General features: G+C 41.7%; 1 protein-coding gene across 1 annotated transcript in view; it reads right to left on the bottom strand.

The window, feature by feature from the left end:
- The window catches only part of RPS6KA3 (ribosomal protein S6 kinase A3), a 175671-nt gene that overhangs the window by 22738 nt on the left and 135526 nt on the right, over nucleotides 1-17407 (bottom strand). The window contains exons 5-14 of the mRNA XM_077294621.1: nucleotides 16154-16234; nucleotides 15268-15347; nucleotides 13661-13767; nucleotides 13297-13334; nucleotides 11046-11188; nucleotides 8080-8150; nucleotides 6168-6256; nucleotides 4818-4882; nucleotides 3768-3870; nucleotides 925-1049 (exon numbers count right to left, since the gene is read on the bottom strand). Of these exons, the coding sequence (XP_077150736.1) occupies nucleotides 925-1049; nucleotides 3768-3870; nucleotides 4818-4882; nucleotides 6168-6256; nucleotides 8080-8150; nucleotides 11046-11188; nucleotides 13297-13334; nucleotides 13661-13767; nucleotides 15268-15347; nucleotides 16154-16234 (902 nt within the window). The remainder of the gene's footprint in view (nucleotides 1-924; nucleotides 1050-3767; nucleotides 3871-4817; nucleotides 4883-6167; nucleotides 6257-8079; nucleotides 8151-11045; nucleotides 11189-13296; nucleotides 13335-13660; nucleotides 13768-15267; nucleotides 15348-16153; nucleotides 16235-17407) is intronic.

Below are 17407 nucleotides of genomic sequence, written 5' to 3'. Positions count from 1 at the left end.
TAAAAAGTTAGGTTATAGAAAACCCAAGCAAAAGCAGGAACTTCTGAATGTTGAAACATCACACAGCGGAAGTTATATATATGTTTAGAGAACAGATAGATACAGATTTTAGGAACTTAAGAGAGGAAATAATTTTTTACCAATGTGAAACACATCAGAACGTTATGGCATCTTAGGAAGACAGACTCATCCTATTCGGGGCTCACACAAGTCAGTGTTTGTCCGGACTTCCAGAGACACATTACACACCAGGGCACTGATCGGTCCTACCCTGCCCCATTTGGCAGACAGCACTCACCAATTCAAGTGAAGGATCAGAGGAAAAAAAAAAAATCATGGACTAGTTGCTAGAAAACACATGGGAAAATATAGCTGATTTTTTTTTTCCATATAAAAAAAGGGAAGTCTACGATAAATACTTGGAGAGCCCAAACTTAAGAAAAATGGCTCACCACAAAGCTTAAAGACCATCTGTTTTTTCGTGGATGCAAGACACAGATATATGAATCAGGCTATGGTCACAGTGTTTTAGGTTACTGTCAGTGGCTTCGTCTGGGCTTATTCTCTAAAGCAGCAGAAAACAGGATTCAGATGTTTGTGATTACCGGGCCATTGGCTATGGATGCAGACGGACTCACATTGAGCTCCATGGGACATCATTTTGGCAGTATGCGCCTATTTGAGAGGGGCACCAATGCGTGGTTGACTGCATTTTGGTGCCAGCTTCAAATACAGTATATTGTATATCTCTGAGACCATGTAAAAGTGTTCCCTAGCAGAACCGAGGTCTTTTTACAGGATTTAATTCTAGAATGAGATTTTCTTTTATGCAGAAATATAATTTTTCTAAAAATGCATCTAACACCAATTACAGGTTGGATTAAGCCTCATCTATGCAGGCAGCTCTTCAAAGCACATGCTTACCGGAACAATGCCATGGACGCCAACTGTTTGTATAGCCTGGTTGTCTTCCTCAGTAGAAATAGCCACAAAGCTAAATCCACGGAAGAGCTGGTGTGCGTTGGCACTAGCTGGAATACCAGGGGAGTCTAAAGAAAAGCAGAAAGAATAAAAACAACACTGAACACAGCGGAGAGTACTTACAAGCCAGCAGAGACGTTATTATACATACTTTACTAATAGGAAGAGACAAATATGCTAAAAGTTATCTTTTCAAGCTGGTTCCCTTTAACCGGATTTCTGGTTTTATTGAACTACAGCTTAATCACCACTTAATGAAGAGTTGTGTCACATTTCTAAAATACCTTGTGATTCAACGCCTTATTATTAAAATCTCTGCTTGGAGCCAGTGAGTTGATATTACAATTATTTGCTCGGGATCACTGAGATGCATCCTCAGATAAAGCATGTAAAAATGTATTTAGTTTTTTTTTTTTTTTTTTTTTAAAGTACTTTAATATTGGGAAAAAAAGACCGTACACACTGGTGTGTCTAATGACCTGAACTATAAGGCCATGTTCACACATTGCATTTTTGCATGCACACAGCGCATTGTCTGGCCATATGGAGAGAGACTGATGTTTCCCACCGGTCCCCTGATGAACCCTGAATGATACAGGTGGAAACACGTCTGGACTACTAATGGTAAACGTCACTTTTCCCCCCGCTTATATTATGCATCATTGATGGATAATCTGTCAGGATTTGGACAGGGGGATTATGGCTCTGAATTATTGGGCTACTTATCAAGTACTGATATTTTTGTATGTACATGTAGAATTTTTTTCCTGGGGATTGGACAAGTGGGTATGACATACGGCGGAGCAATATCTTATGTAAAAAAAAAAGACTGATCTGTTCTGGCAAATTGACAGCTGGACATTGTTTTGACTAAACTGCCTCAGGATAGGTAGTTCACTGTGTCCCTTGGAGATTGCACCAAGGTGAGGGAGCCCTGTCACAGTCACTTAAAGAAACAAAGGATTTTTCTGGCACAGGAGTCCTTTTCTTAAAAAAAAATATAATTTTCTTTATTCAGACATCTTCATCAGTAAAAACAGTACATACGGGGGGACCCCCAACGCCTGACGCGTTTCGGACCCGTTAAAAACAGTCCTTTCTCAAAGGCAGTCACCTATCTGTAAGCTCTGGTCTGGATAATGCCGACATGGCTCGCAAACATCTGTCCTAAACTGTCAGATGAATTTGTATATACATTATTTGTATTCTTTTCCATCCTTTTAATATCTGTATTGTGTCTTGTTATTTGCAGAGGGTATAAATAGGGTTACTAGGGACAATGACTGAGCACGGGCGCCACTTCACAATAACTAGGGTGCCAACCTCCACTGCCAGGTAAAAGATTACTAGGGACTGGATAGGTCTACCTGTTTAGCTACCTGGCATAACGAGACTAACCCAAACTACAGTATATCACCTTGATACCCTCTAGTATCTCTGTTTATGTTTTTCTAGAACTGAGTCCCACACTTAAAATACTAATAAAAGTTAATTTTTAGGGGTCTGTTTTTGGTTTCCTAGTTTTTGAACGCGCACTCACTGGACAGCGTACATACACTTAACTGGTACCAGAATACATTTCTAATAGGAATAACAGAGGAGCGGTTCAACACAGAGGTGTATCAGAACAGGCTACAGAATTATATGGGCAATACAAACAGCCCATCATATTATAATCTTTATTAGAACAAAAAAAAAAACCCTACAAAGCCATTAGACTGTGTTCACACTTTTTCTGCAATTTTGGAAAATCGAAGCAGAAAATGCAACATGACTGCAAAGTGTGAACAGAGCCTTAAACAGGATTACACGCAGCACAAGATGTACAATTGTCAGACTCCAATTGCTCTCCTGTACCGCAATACAAACACTATGCGTTAAAGCATGGTCACATTTTTGGACTAGTAGGCCATGTTGCCACATTGTACAAACACTGCATATGTTGGAGTTGTCCACCCATTCTATACTGATGTGATGACTTCTCTCCGAGATAAATCACCAATCTCCTGTCAGTGGAGATGTGACACCGGCACCGCCATAGATCAGCAGTTTCTGCAGCCTGATGTCAGTAGTGCAGCAGAAGAGCACAGCTCTGACAACTTATCGTGGTTGCAGACAGGTCCTACAGCTCTGCTCCCATTCATTCAAATAGGGGGCGATGTGCAGTACCCGGCCGCTGCCCCAGTAGAGCTGACAGATATGTTGTGCAGTTCTGGCACGGAAAACGGCTGGGTGTTGCACCTTCACCGATATGGATCATAACTATAGTTCATCAATATAAAAGAAGCGGACAACCCCTTTATCAGGTAAGGTAAAGGGAATGTGATTCTATTCTCACTGCAAATATAAAAACTCTGTGGAACAGTGCGGGGGTTTTCTGTGTGCATTTCCCCTTGTATGGGGAGCCTGAAAGAAAAAAAGCATGTAAAATTTGCAACAAATACACTGAGTCAAGCCCAAACCAAAAAGTCATAAAAGATTAGAAAATGCAATTAACAGAGCAATTGGCATATTTGGAACAGGCATCTGTAAAACAGGTTAGAACCCAAACCATGTCCACATGTGGGAACATAGCCCTATAGGTAGCAAACGATGAGACTGCAATCGCTGAAAGCTTCCTGACCTTTTCAGGGCCTCATTATTTCCAGCGAAGCAGCCGGAGAATACAGTAAATATAACATCGCTCAGACCGTCTCTTGCCGTCAATCCAAACCTTTCTCTAAGCAGTCACGTATATACTAAATCCCTACCGATTACAGAATGAAAACTGAAGAAAAGCCTCTTACCTTTGGGTGTTTTTGCAGTGAACTCTGGATCAAAATAAAATGTGTCTTCAGGACCACCTGTGGCTGGCTTGAATGGAGGCTGGATTTCTCTTCTATACAATTTCTACAAAAGAGAAAAAAAAAAAAAAAAGTTATTTATGTAAGCTGCCAGACGAGAAGAAAAGCAGTGTAAAATACCAAGACTGCGTCATCTGCACACATTAGGAAATCTACTATATAATTGTCTAAGGGTCACTTCCGTCTGTCTGTCCTTCTGTCTGTCTCAGATATTCATTGGTCGCGGCCTCTGTCTGTCATGGAATCCAAGTCGCTGATTGGTCTCGCCAGCTGCCCATCATGGCTGCCGTGACCAATCAGCGACGGCCACAGTCCGATTAGTCCGCCCCTACTCCCCTGCAGTCAGTGCCCGGCGCCCGCTCCATACTCCCCGCAGTCACCGCTCACACAGGGTTAATGCCAGCGGTAACAGACTGCGTTATGCCGCGGGTAACTCACTCAGTTACCGCCACTATTAACCCTGTGTGACCAAGTTTTTACTATTGACGCTGCCTATGCAACGTCAATAGTAAAAACATCCAACGTTAAAAATAATTAAAAAAATTATAAAAAATTATATACTCACCTTCCGCCGCCTTTCCAGCTCCTCTCGACGCTCCGGTGACCGCTCCATGCAAGCGGCAGGTTCCGGTGGCAAGCATGATATGCGAGAAGGACCTGCCATGACGTCATGGTCACGTGACCGCGACGTCATCACACCCTGGGACCGGAAGCTGCCGCCTGCACCCCACACAGACAACAGAACTACAACGCGCCTTCGGAAGGTGAGTATATGTTTATTTTTTTAACCTGTGACATACGTGGGCTGGGCAATATACTACGTGGGCTGGGCAATATACTACGTGGGCTGGGCAATATACTACGTGGGCTGGGCAATATACTACGTGGGCTGGGCAATATACTACGTGGGCATGCATATTCTAGAATACCCGATGCGTTAGAATCGGGCCACCATCTAGTATCTTATATATTCCTTAATATCACTGCACTTACATTCCAATCAATTGTTGCAAAGAAAGGATGCCTTTTAATTTCCTCAACGCCGTCTGGTCCGGCTCCTGTACAATGAGAAGTGGGAGGTGAAAGGATAGTGTTGTGATTAGACATTGTAAGGGCCTGTGCACACGTTGCAGACTTGGTGCATTTTTGCCATGCAGATTTGCTAGTAAAACATGAAGCAATCCTGATGCCAGCAAAGTGAATGAGAAACCGGAAGTGTCAGCACACGTTGAGTATTTTTAACTTGAAGATTTGAAAATGATCTGCAGCAGGTCAATTCTCTGGGCGTTTTTCACCATTGACCTCAATCAAAACAGTCAGAAAATGCATCAATAATGCAAATTTTCCCTGCCGAGACACACAGAAAAGGTGCAGAAATAACTGAATCCATTTACTCTACGTGTGCATGTAGCCTAAGGGATACATCACTATTCTATAGTTCCTGCCCTGCTTGGCCGCTGTATGAGGCACAGGTAGGGAGGGTGGAAAAATCAGAGGCAGCGTCCAGTTGTCAACTTTAAATAGTAGAATAGTTCACAGATTTGTGCTTTGTGGCTTCAAGTTAGCTTGGCAATTATCAGATAGTCTGAAAGTCACCTACATGCTGATTATTGACTCGGATTGCTACATTGCCCATTTGCTTTACACTGCAGCTCAGCTTGATTATATCAGATATGTAAGTAGAATGAACAAAAGATAACCAAGCCAGTCCTTTGGTGCAAAAGGATAAAATGACTACACAACAAAATGAATTATCAGTACAAAAAAAGAAGTTCATGTAAGGCGATCAAGGAAGTGCAGTAATCAGTTAGAACGGATAGTGAAGTAATCTGTTCACAAAAAAGATGTGCAAAAAACTTTAACCACCTGAAGAAAAAAAAATAATTCAACTGGATCCGTTTTTGTAGCATTTAAGTTTATGGAAAATCCATTTCTCTCCCATTTGAAAAGGATCTGTTTTTTGCTTACTGGATCAGTTTCACATAGATGATTACTTGACAGCTCCCACGTCCTGTAGTAAATGTTAAATATTAAGCCGTCCACCTCCAGTAAGGAAAAAATGGTTCCTTTTCATAAGGGATAAAAAGACATGGCTATATAACGGACCCATTTTACATAGACTTCAATGCATATAAAAAAAAAAAAAAGATCCAGCTGAAATGCATTTTTTTCAGGCGGACAAAAAAAAAAGAAAAGTTATGTCTGCACAACTTTTTTGCAAACGGATTGCTGCTGGATCAGTTCTAACTGATGATTACGGGACATGTGAATTTAGCCGACCTGGAAAACATTTACTCAATAAGTAAGAGATCCCAGAGATCCTTATTAACTAGAATCACTCACCTAATCTGTTGGTGGGGTTTCTCTTAAAAAGCATACGAAGGAGAGATTGAGCTTCTGGAGTAAGAAACTGAGGCATCCCAAGCTTGGCCCTGGATAATCAGACAAATCACAGTTAACAAGACTTGTGAAGGTAAAGGAAGAAAAGTCGGGAGTTTTGTCAGTGACGCAACAATGTTAAGGACTTGGCCATAGCGCACGTCAACCAGAAGAAAAATCCTGTCATGTAAAGATGGGTAATTCCCACCCTAGACATTATAGAATTAGAAGCAGGAAAGGTTCACACAATGTCCAGTCATCAATATAATAGTGGAAAACCTCCTAAAAAGCAGTATCATTGTTTTCTGTGCAGCAGTATACAAAAGCCTGTAAGAGGCCGGCTACAGAGGTCATTAAATGGTTATTTCCATCTATGCCTTTTATGGCCGAGTTGGGAATTACTGCTTTTAAGGTCCCAACCATAGGCGGGTTTGCAAGAAAGAAAAGAAAAAAAAAAAAAATATCAGTGCAGCCGCGCCATTTTGCAGAACTTCTGTAAAAATGAAATGGAGTAACAGATACTGAATAATAAGTGAGCTATGCTGCTGCCGCAAAACCATGGATGTTTCAGTGACAACCATTCACTTCTATGGAAGGTATGTAAAAGCAGAGGGCAGCAGTAGTGCCAGGCCGTTTGCTTCTAAGTCCCAGCAACCAGGAGTGGGGTTACAGAAGTTAGTCCTTTCTCTGCTATGGGGGGCACAAATTAAGTTACTAACCAAGAATTGTCTGCTTCCGGGAATGCTTCTTACATGGCTGAGTTATCAGAAACCCTGACATACGAGTATGGATATAATGGCTCCTCGTACTGCACAGTATACGCCGCTGGCTCTCTGTATGGGAAACACATGCTGCAGAGCTTCCTGTACAGCAGAATACACTGTGCGCAGAAGCAGGAGAATAGTACCGCATAAATCACCCCTCCTGGGAATCTATTGTCCCCATCATTTACCAATAAACGCTTGGCTTTATATTCAGGAGATCACCAAAAATGCCATTTACCTGCAGCTATAGGGTTAATCTGCAGACAAATAGCATTACAACCCTGGGTAGTGGGCCGACTTTAAAGGGGCTCTGTCAGGAAGGAATGACTGTTCAAACCAAGTGCAGGAGCCCAGGGCTTCACAGCGCGCCCATTCATTCATATGCAACTTTCCACCTGATGGTTTTCCATCTATATCTGCTGTTCTCTGGTTCTATGAAGCCAGAGCTGTCAATGGAAAAAGAGGCAGATGGAAATTGAGGAAAAACAAGCAGGTGGGAAGGTGTATGTGAACGATTGGCCCTGCCTCGCGGCGGTCCTTCATTTTATCAGTGACTCTGCTGACAGAGCCCCTTTAACTCCTTACAAGTTACATCAGATGCCAAGGCAGTGACGAGGACCATCTTAACGAGATGCATACTTGCCGGACCTCCGTCTGGTGAATGGGGGCCTATGAAAATGTAGATGTCGAATGTGATGTGCACTAGGCTGATTAAATGAAGATCAGACAGGGGAATAATCATGCGCCCACTGCTGCCCACCAGCCAGCAGAATGCTGTCTACTGGTGCCAGCTGTCGGCCCCTCTGGTCCCCCCAAGAGCCAATTGTCACATTCAGATTCCACTTTGCAGCTCTCCCATTTTCCTAAACCTGCTCTGGTTCACACAGAGGTTTCCAGCAGCAGAAATATGATTTCTACAGCAAACCTGTGCATCAAGATGTCCTTTATCCTCTCACCGACATGGAGGGTGGGCCACTTGACGAGCACAACCAACGGCCCACACATTTACTAGGAAGGGGCAGGATTACAGCATCAGTCACCCAATACATTAATACTAATGTAGCCCTCACATACAGATTACATTAACACCAGGCCCATGTACGACTACTCACTTCAGAATCATGGTCATAGTTTCTTTTCTGTCCTTTCCTTGAAATGGCAAGGTACCCGTAAGCATCTCAAACTGTGGGCAAAACATGTAGACAAAAGGCATTAGACTGACATTGCTTGTATTGGAAAGGCTGAAAAGTCTTCATCCAGCAGTGGAAAAACACTTTCCCTCCGCAATGCATTAGGGTAGGACACTTTCCGAGCCCCCATCTGACAGCGCACTAAATCTACTCCATGCGGAGGCTCCAGTCTAATCAGTAGCTGCTCCCGGTACATTACTGGGGTTATTTTTATATCTTCTGGGAGAGAAAGATAAGGAGGTACGGGCGGCTAGCACAGAACGCAGCGAGGGAAACAAAGGAACACTTGTCCGCAAAGGGTCACATGAATTAGATACATTTGGGCATGACTAATTTAGATGCAAGATCTTTAGGACAATAAACCAGTAGTATTTATCAAGGATGAGGAACACCACACGGCATATGATGGAAGCTAACTGATGAGCATAGTTGTAATTACTACATGTATTAATCAAGATGTACATTATAGCCCATTAACAAAATTGTCATGGAATGGCTAATGTGTCGTCTTGGCCACATGATGGATGTGGTGAGCTATACTGCATATAACAGAGCCATTTATCTAAACTGTGCTCAATACCCAGCTCCATGGAGGAAGAGGCCGCGTACAATATAAGGATGCCCCCACACACATGGGTATAGGGGATGTCCAGAATATTCACTGAGATGGCAGGAGAAAGGAGGATCAGGCATGTAGAATTGTAACATACCAAATCGAGACTGGCAGCAGCTATTCTCTTCCCATGGAGAACAAATGCACTCTCTGCAAAAGGAGCATGCATGAGTATGGGAGAACTACTGCCATTCACTCCACAGCAATTAGAGGTGTAGGGTCGATGAGAACGTGCCGATCCTTCTCTCTAGCAGCCGTGACGAAACGGGTCCAGCTGACGTCATACACACAAGATGTGTTCCCCCATTTAATGACGTGGAAGCCCAGGCTTGGATGTTATCGCTTCTAATAACTAGTACTGAGAAAGATTTTAAAGTTCACTCATGAAAAAATGTCCATTAATTTGCCAGAATATTCTGACCAATTCCAGTTCAGCAAGTTCTGAAAAACGTCCCGCCTGATCTGACATGGGGTGTGGACAGATGGCAGTACACACTGAGCATAAAGCTGCAAGGGTAACTGGAGGAAGCCCAGAAAAAAATCATCCACGGGTCCGGAGATCGGAGCCATGCATGGTGCTCTCCAGGAAACACATGAGAGGCGCCGTCATTTTAAAGGATTTTCATTATTTTTTTGCATTTTGGATTTGCTCCAATTCACATTTTAAGAACTTGGATGGTTGATAAAATTGGGACATTCTCCCGTGAAGCAAACAATGGAAAGTGAGGGCAACTAAGAATAAAAATTAATTTAGAATACTCAAGAAATGTAAACACAGCACAGCCTCGGTATTTCATGCGTTTTCGCTAGGAAGTTACTAAATACTAAAGGCAAACCAATGTTGGAAAGTGAAGAAAAATCTGGCAAGTTGTGCAGACCCTTCTCAGTCTATGCACCATAAGCAGATGGCTGCAGCCTGCATGTATGCTACAGGATTTAGGTTCATTTCCCCACGTACGGTTAATGCCATCTGTAGGTAACGTACTGCAGGCAGAAAACGTGGAGAGCTATTAAACCACTGACCCAGAAGCCGCAAACCCAACAAACATCCACCTGATGAAGACGGATCCTCTGTCAAAACGCGTGGTGGTTTAACCCCATCTCTCGTCTGTGTCTCTTTCCTGCGCTCTTCAGACCGTTTATCATTGTCTCATTGCAAACCCAACGAAAGCACAGTGCTTGCTCCAAACACCGCATCATAACACCTACCGTATGTGGTTTACAAACGTAAAGGGATTTTCAAGTCTCAGAAAACCCCCAAGATGCATTTCACATGAGTTGCACAGTGCTGCAGGACTTGGCCCCTATAACAACCATGCTAGCAGGGTACCTGTTGCTGGTACAGTACCTGAGAAAATAACCGGTTTCATGTGTAAGTAACTAGGGATTGGACACCCTTGGTGTGGCCAAGAATTTGGTGCACGGTTACACCTCCTCATTTGCATGCTACGACCCTATCCATGCTTCTGATTGGCCGTGCTTGCTTCCCAGAGCGAGAACTGTTTGAATGTTGCTGGCGTGTGTGCACACAGCTGTAGGGCGCGTTTATCTCCCTGTCACTTTTCCTCTGACGCAGCTCGCTACCATAAAATGGCAAGAAAGGGCAGTGAGTGGCATCAAAAGAAAAAAAAGAAAAAAGTCAGGGAAAATATGACTGGCCACTGCGAGTGTGGCTGCACACATGGCGACAGCACACACAAAGTGCTCACTGTCAATCACAAGTGGGGCAAGCGCCTTAATATGCAAATGAGGAGGTGAAACGGTGCACCAAACATTAGGCCACACTAAGGGTGCACCAAAGCCACCTACATTACATAGGAATTAAAGGTTATTTTCTCAGGCATTGTACCAGTAATGGGGGCACTGCTAGTTTGGTTCTTATAGAGGCCATTTAAAATGCATTTTGGGGGGTGACTAACTCAATTTAAGTTTCTTTTTAATGGTTCTACAACTCTAGATTAGATGCTCCATCAACCTTTTGTCTATGAGGCTTAGGACACTGAACTGAATGCTGCAGTGAAGACAAAGACTAGGCTTTCCCTGTTATTAATGATGCAAAAGATGGTAATAGTCATTATCCCTCGACTGAAATATGGCCACAAACTCAAGTATTGCACACAGTACATTCTCTCCTCATCAGAGGTCAAGGATTATTGCATGACTGACTGAAAAAGGACATGATAATAAAACACTATATACTGCCAAAACCAGTGCAGAATAGGTGAAAAGATGTAAAAAATACTATGAAGAAAGCATTCTGAATGAAGACACCTACCATGAGGACACCAAAAGACCACCAGTCAGCACTCTGTGTATGGCCTCGTCTGTTTACAACCTCTGGAGCCATGTACTCCACTGTCCCGCAGAAAGAGTATGCCTTCTTCTCGTGGTCAATAGACTCTTTACTGAGACCGAAATCTAATAAGACAGACACAGATATACCTACAACAATGGGCTCACATTTGCAGTTGAAAAATAAAAGGTGACATTCGGTAAGTAGAATTAATAGTCTGCTAGGAAACAAGGCCATTTTTGCTGATTAACGTCCATCTGAGGGTTGCAGTATAAATGTATTTCGTATTTGCTTGTAGCCTTGCCTCTGTTACAGATCAGGCCATAAATATAAAAATATGTAATTAAATTAGACCCCACCTTCCAAAAACAAAGAACCAACAGAAAGTGGATGTCGCAGTCTGACCCTAATTGAGGGCCCATCACACCATGAACAAAAGGTAAAATAAGGACGCCAATATCCATCTCTAGTAGAGGCTATGCCTTAAGAATTGACTGACTAAAGTGTCATACCTAGCTAGAATTTCCCATTCTGTAGTTGAAAAATATTTAGAATTGAGAGACCTCAGTGGTTGATACCTTTTAATGGCTAACTGAAAAGATGGTAACAAATTGCAATTTGTTACCATCTTTTCAGTTAGCCATTAAAAAGGTATCAACCACTAAGGACTCAATTCTAAATATTTTTCTATCTACTGGCTAACACTGTACCAAGATATTTATCTTTCCTGTACCATTCTGTGGTTGACACACAGAAGGGTTCTCTGTTGCTGTTCACTTTCATAGCAGGAGGCGAGTGCTACTAATGACATTGTATGGAAACATGCAAGCCAGGAAGCATGTGCGATACCTGTAAGCCGTGCCCACAGCCCGCGCCCAGGCACTGCAATCAGCCCCTATTAGAGTGAACGGGGTGGATCTGCAGTACCGCACTGCAAACACTACACAGCTGACTGAGTGGTGCTGTTCCTCTCTGCAATGGATCACAATGCTAGACCACCAATATAGTAGTACTGGACAACCCCTTTAAAGTGCACATAAATATACGATGCGCCAGCACACTGCGACTAATGAGTACTTGAACTCCAATAGCGCAATGTTGCTGTAAACGTTAAAAATGCAACGTACTTAGTTAGCTTTTTCTGATCAGTCACACTTCTCCATGTGCCAAACCAGCCTCCCCAATTACATGAGGCTGAACTGGCACATGGGGAGGTAGAATATATAGTGTTAGGTACTATCCATATTAAAAGTTACACCTTGAAGTGGTAGGATGGCTTTTGTGCTATTTCTTCAAAAAAGTCAAGTACGTTGCATTTTAAATATTTACAGCTATATCGCACCTTTTAGACCTCATGTATTCATTAGTCGCAGTGCTGATGCATTGTGTATGTGTATTTTAGTATATTGACCACATAACGTTTGTGCACCAGTGCATTCATTTAATACTAAAGGTGTGCGGGCCCCATTTTTGTTTTTATATGTAACCCCTTTAACGTGGATTTGTCAAATTTCACAAAACAAACTGCACAGATTAGCTATTTTACACTTGACAAGGACGGTATTCCTTGTCAGAATGGCTGTACAATCCTGATCTTAAGTGGAGAGACAGACGGTCGTAGAACTCGGACGAGGATCGCAATGTAATTCTCGGACTGGCCATCTGCCCCCCCGACAGAAGCAGGACAGCCTGTATTCCTATGTAGCCATCACGCTCGGGTCAGGAGTGCAGACAACTCAGGATCGCAATGCTCGGAATGGTTATGTGGCCGCCTGACTCTCCCCTTAGGAGGATATAGGACTCCTAACAAAGATATCAGTACAAAGCACTTTTGAGAAGTGATGCGCCAGCCTCAATGCACTTGAGACTAAAACTTCAAAAAACGTTTTCTCACTAATGTGTCATTGAAAATCTACTAGAAACATAACGTAATAAGCATTAAAGGGGCTTTACACTCATACTTGAAGTTCGGGATCCAATATCCTCTTTAAGAGCATTTTATGACTACAGCAGAAGACAAGAGAATACTGACAGCTGCAGCTTGTACTGAGCATTGTGAGATTTCAACAGCAGAAGTATGGAGGAGCTGTCAATCATGCTAGGTGGGTGGATTTTGCGCAAAAAAATATATCTTACAGCTATTCTAACATGACTTTACAGTAAGTCCTAAAAGATTCATTTATGCTTTAAAATGTCAAACCAGATCTTTACTGTAAAATGTATTCATTCGTACCTGTTAACTTGATGTGACCCTCCTCATCAAGCAATATACTAGGAAAAAAAAAAAGTCAAAACTGAGGTTTTAATTTACTAGGAAAACAAATAATCATTTTTATGAATGAAGCCCACTTGTTCTGTAGGTCAGTCAACTACATAATATAATCATATAGGGCAGCCTTCCGATACCATACAAGAGTGGGTCACCTGGCTTCAGTCCAGACCCAAGATTCATTACAAAGATACAGCGAAGCTGGAACAGCAGAGAACAACTGGATACGACAAATTCAATTACAGACATAAGGAAAAGTGGCATTGTATGGTTCTTTAGCTCTCCAGATATATAGGGATGTGTCAAGTCATAAGTACAAAGAACTTACTTTTCTGGCTTAAGGTCCCGATATATTATACCAAGTGTATGAAGATGGTCTAATGCAAGTGCCAATTCTGCCAGGTAGTACTTCACATCTTCTTCAGTGAACATTACCTACCAGCCGAAATAAGCAAACAATTAAAATATCCATCATTTACCCTGATTGTAACCAACTATAAAACTCACTCTAATAGTGGAAAATATCATACTACTATCTGTATGTCCAATAGTCAGAATAAGCACAAAGGCTTTTTTAACATTTCTCATCTGTCTTACGTTCTATAATTTAGGAGGGTAGCAGTTACTAAATCCAGGGTTTAAGAAAAAGCTGCCCTAAAAATTCAGTCAGATTGCCGCTTCCCCACTGGCTTCTGTACCAAATGGACACATCACCACTGTCTGACGCTATACATGTACTATTAGAAATTAATGACTTATTCTGTGGATATAACATGTAACATCTTGTGGATCCCTTTAAAGACCAAAGGGTTTTGGATGACTTCTCTCAGACTGACACATTGTAAGGGTGAATTTTATTTTTGATTCAATCTTTCACCAAATAAATACATTTTTATGTATTTTTAAGGATTTCCTTTTTTTATTTTACTCTTAATTAACTTTCCGCACCTTTTTTTATTTTATTTTTTAATTTACAGGGCCTAGAAGAAAGCCAGGATAGGATGATCTGTGATATCCAAGCATTCCGCTTTCTGCACATCACAAAGTAATCTGTCAGCTTACAACTACATCATTATTAGCGCTGATCATACAGAGGAACGTTTGGACGACACTTTTTCCTTGATTGTGATGGCATTGTGCGATAACGAGTTTTTATGAGTGTGCACGTAAAGAAGCATAGTTAACACTTTTTTTGTTTTTTTTGTTTTTTTTCAAAGGGTTGTGAATTAAAAAACAAACATACAAAAAAAAAAAACCTTAGTTGTGCTTCAAAGTAGACATTTTTCACTATTTTAACTGTATCAAGAAATATGCTGCGAGAAAAGATATCATCGCTGGCACCGACAGCTCCGCTACTGGCCACGATTTCATACAAAAAAAAAAAGTTTTCTGCAACATGTCATTAGTGCAGTGTGTGAAGGGGGCTGGCCATCTTGAAGCCAGTCTCCTTCTCGGTTATGGTTGATGCAGAGGCTCGCTCAGTTATAACCGAAGACAACATCTGCAAGGAATTTGTATGTTCTCCCCGTGTTTCCGTGGGTTTCCTCCGGGCACTGCGGTTTCCTCCCACATTCCAAAGACACACTGATAGGGAACTTTAGATTGTGGGCCCTTTCGGGGAAAGTGATGATAATGTATGTTAAGCGCTGTGTAATATGATAGCGCTAAATAAAAATAAAGATTTTTATTCTTATAAAAGGGAGTAGTTCAGCCAGACCCCTTCATAAACAGGACTAGAGACTGGCTCTTTCATATCGAACCTAAAGAAGTGGAGGAGCCAGGCCCGGCAAGGAGAGCTTCTTTGTGGTTCATCTGATCACAAGTATAATAGTGAGCAGTGAATTATTTTAATGTTAAATAAGGGAGAAAATTTACCTTTCATTGTATTTTAAACTGCTTGACAAAAGAAAAGGATTATTAAACAAAAAAACCTACCTCTTTGGATAAGCGTGTAAACAAATCCCCACCCCTGAGAAAATCCAGAATTAGGTATAGTTTGCCTTCTGTTTGGAAAGCTGGAACAAGAGATTAGAAATCATTAAAACATTTGTTTTGTTTTTATACAGGCTGTGCTTAAAAAGAGCAAGTATCATCAAAGCGCCCTGTAATATTACATTATTATTCTTTAAATAATTTAAGTTGCAATACTTTAGAAGTCTGAATATTTTTTAGCAGCTCAGTCCCTGCACAGCAGTCTCAGTATACGGAATGTACAGTACATGGACACACCCCGTTGGCAGTTTATTCATACATCTCCAGGAGGAATAAGAGGGGCTGCACAATGGAGCGGTCTTAGAAAAGCTGCTCCAGAATTATTTGTATTTACTATAGACAGGTCCTCTCTACATAATACATGGTAAAACGTCTTATTTCCACATATCTAACACCTTCTTTTCTTTGTGTTATTGTCATGCATTTCCTTTCAAGTTTGCAAACAATACGAGAAACGTAAATTATATTTTATGCAAAGTACCATCTGCATGAAACCGTAATTAAAGCGATGTGAAGGCAAATAAGCTGTACTACTTTACGCTTGCAGAACAGACTGCACATTGAAGTGGCAACCGTGCAGAATCAAAGAGGAGATCAAAGACATTGTAATGCGAGAGACACAGAGCAGTACAATGGCGAAAATAAATGTGTCGTTGGGGTAGTCCTCGTACAGACAGAACCTGCTCCTGTGGGCTAATACTTCCTGACATATTTAGGCATTTGCACAGAGTGTAACTGCTAACAAGAAGCAGAGGCATTACATGAGCGCAGGATGGGACATGCGAGCAGCTGGTGCCATTCTATCAGCACTCAGAAATCTATTACTCACCATAGTGCAATTTGACAATAAACGGATGATTAACTTCCACTAAAATATCACGCTCCATTTTTGTTCTAACACGATCGCGAACTGTGGGGTGAAAAAACAAACAACACACAATATCACTTTAAAGCTTGATGGCAACCGTATTGGTGCAGCCAGAAATCCTTCATGCCATCTCGTGTTCCTATAGATCGTAGTCTGCCCTTTGTGTCTAGGCAGGTCGTTCATCCGCCGATGGCAGGAGTAGCAGTCTGCCCAGCTTTTCTTGCTGACAAACATTGCAGTAATTTAGGTATCCATGGCTTCGACAACTCAAATAGTTATAGGTTGCTTGTTGCTAGTGGTCGTAACCATGGATACCCAAGCTACTGCAATGCCCGCACATGAGAAAAGACACAAAGTGAATCAGAAGAACTATACTACATTTCTAATGGGAGGTATTTGCTAATATTATTATTATTACACCTACTACATATTGGGATAGGATCCTGAAGATGGGAATACCCCTTTAGGGTATGTGCACACGATGCAGATTTAGTGCAGAATTGGTGCAGAACTGCAGCAGATTTTTCTGCTGCAGAAACGCTGCAGAACTGCACTGTGATTTACAGTACAATGTAAATCAATGGGAAAAAAAAAAGCTGTGCACATGGTGCAGAAAAATCTGCGCAGAAACGCTGCAGATTTCAAAGAAGTGCACGTCGCTTCTTTTGTGCAGTTCTGCAGCGTTTCTGCTGCAGATTTTTCTGCACCATGTGCACAGCTTTTTTTTTTCACATTGATTTACATTGTACTGCACAGAAACTGCATAGAAACTGCATAGAAACTGCACAGAAACTGCATAGAAACTGCATAGAAACTGCACAGAAACTGCATAGAATCTGCGCAGAAACTGCATAGAATCTGCACAGAAACTGCACAGAAACTGCATCAAATCTGCAGATGCAGATTTAGTGCAGAAAATTCTGCACCACATTTCCTACGTGTGCACATAGCCTTAGGGTATGTGCACACGTTGCGGATTTCTTGCAGAAAATTCCTGAAGAAAACCGGAAATTTTCTGCAAGAAATCCGCATTTTTTTTTTTGCGTTTTTTTTCCGTTTTTTTCGCGTTTTTTTTAGCATTCTGCAAGCGTAATTAGCTTGCAGAATGCTAAAGTTTTCCAAGCGATCTGTAGCATCGCTTGGAAAACTGACTGACAGGTTGGTCACACTTGTCAAACATAGCGTTTGACAAGTGTGACCAACTTTTTACTATAG

This window comes from Ranitomeya variabilis, chromosome 3 (assembly GCF_051348905.1).
Source record: "Ranitomeya variabilis isolate aRanVar5 chromosome 3, aRanVar5.hap1, whole genome shotgun sequence".
Taxonomy (NCBI): domain Eukaryota; kingdom Metazoa; phylum Chordata; class Amphibia; order Anura; family Dendrobatidae; genus Ranitomeya; species Ranitomeya variabilis.
Note: the sequence above shows the minus strand (reverse complement) of the source record. Positions and strands in the feature narration are given on the sequence as shown.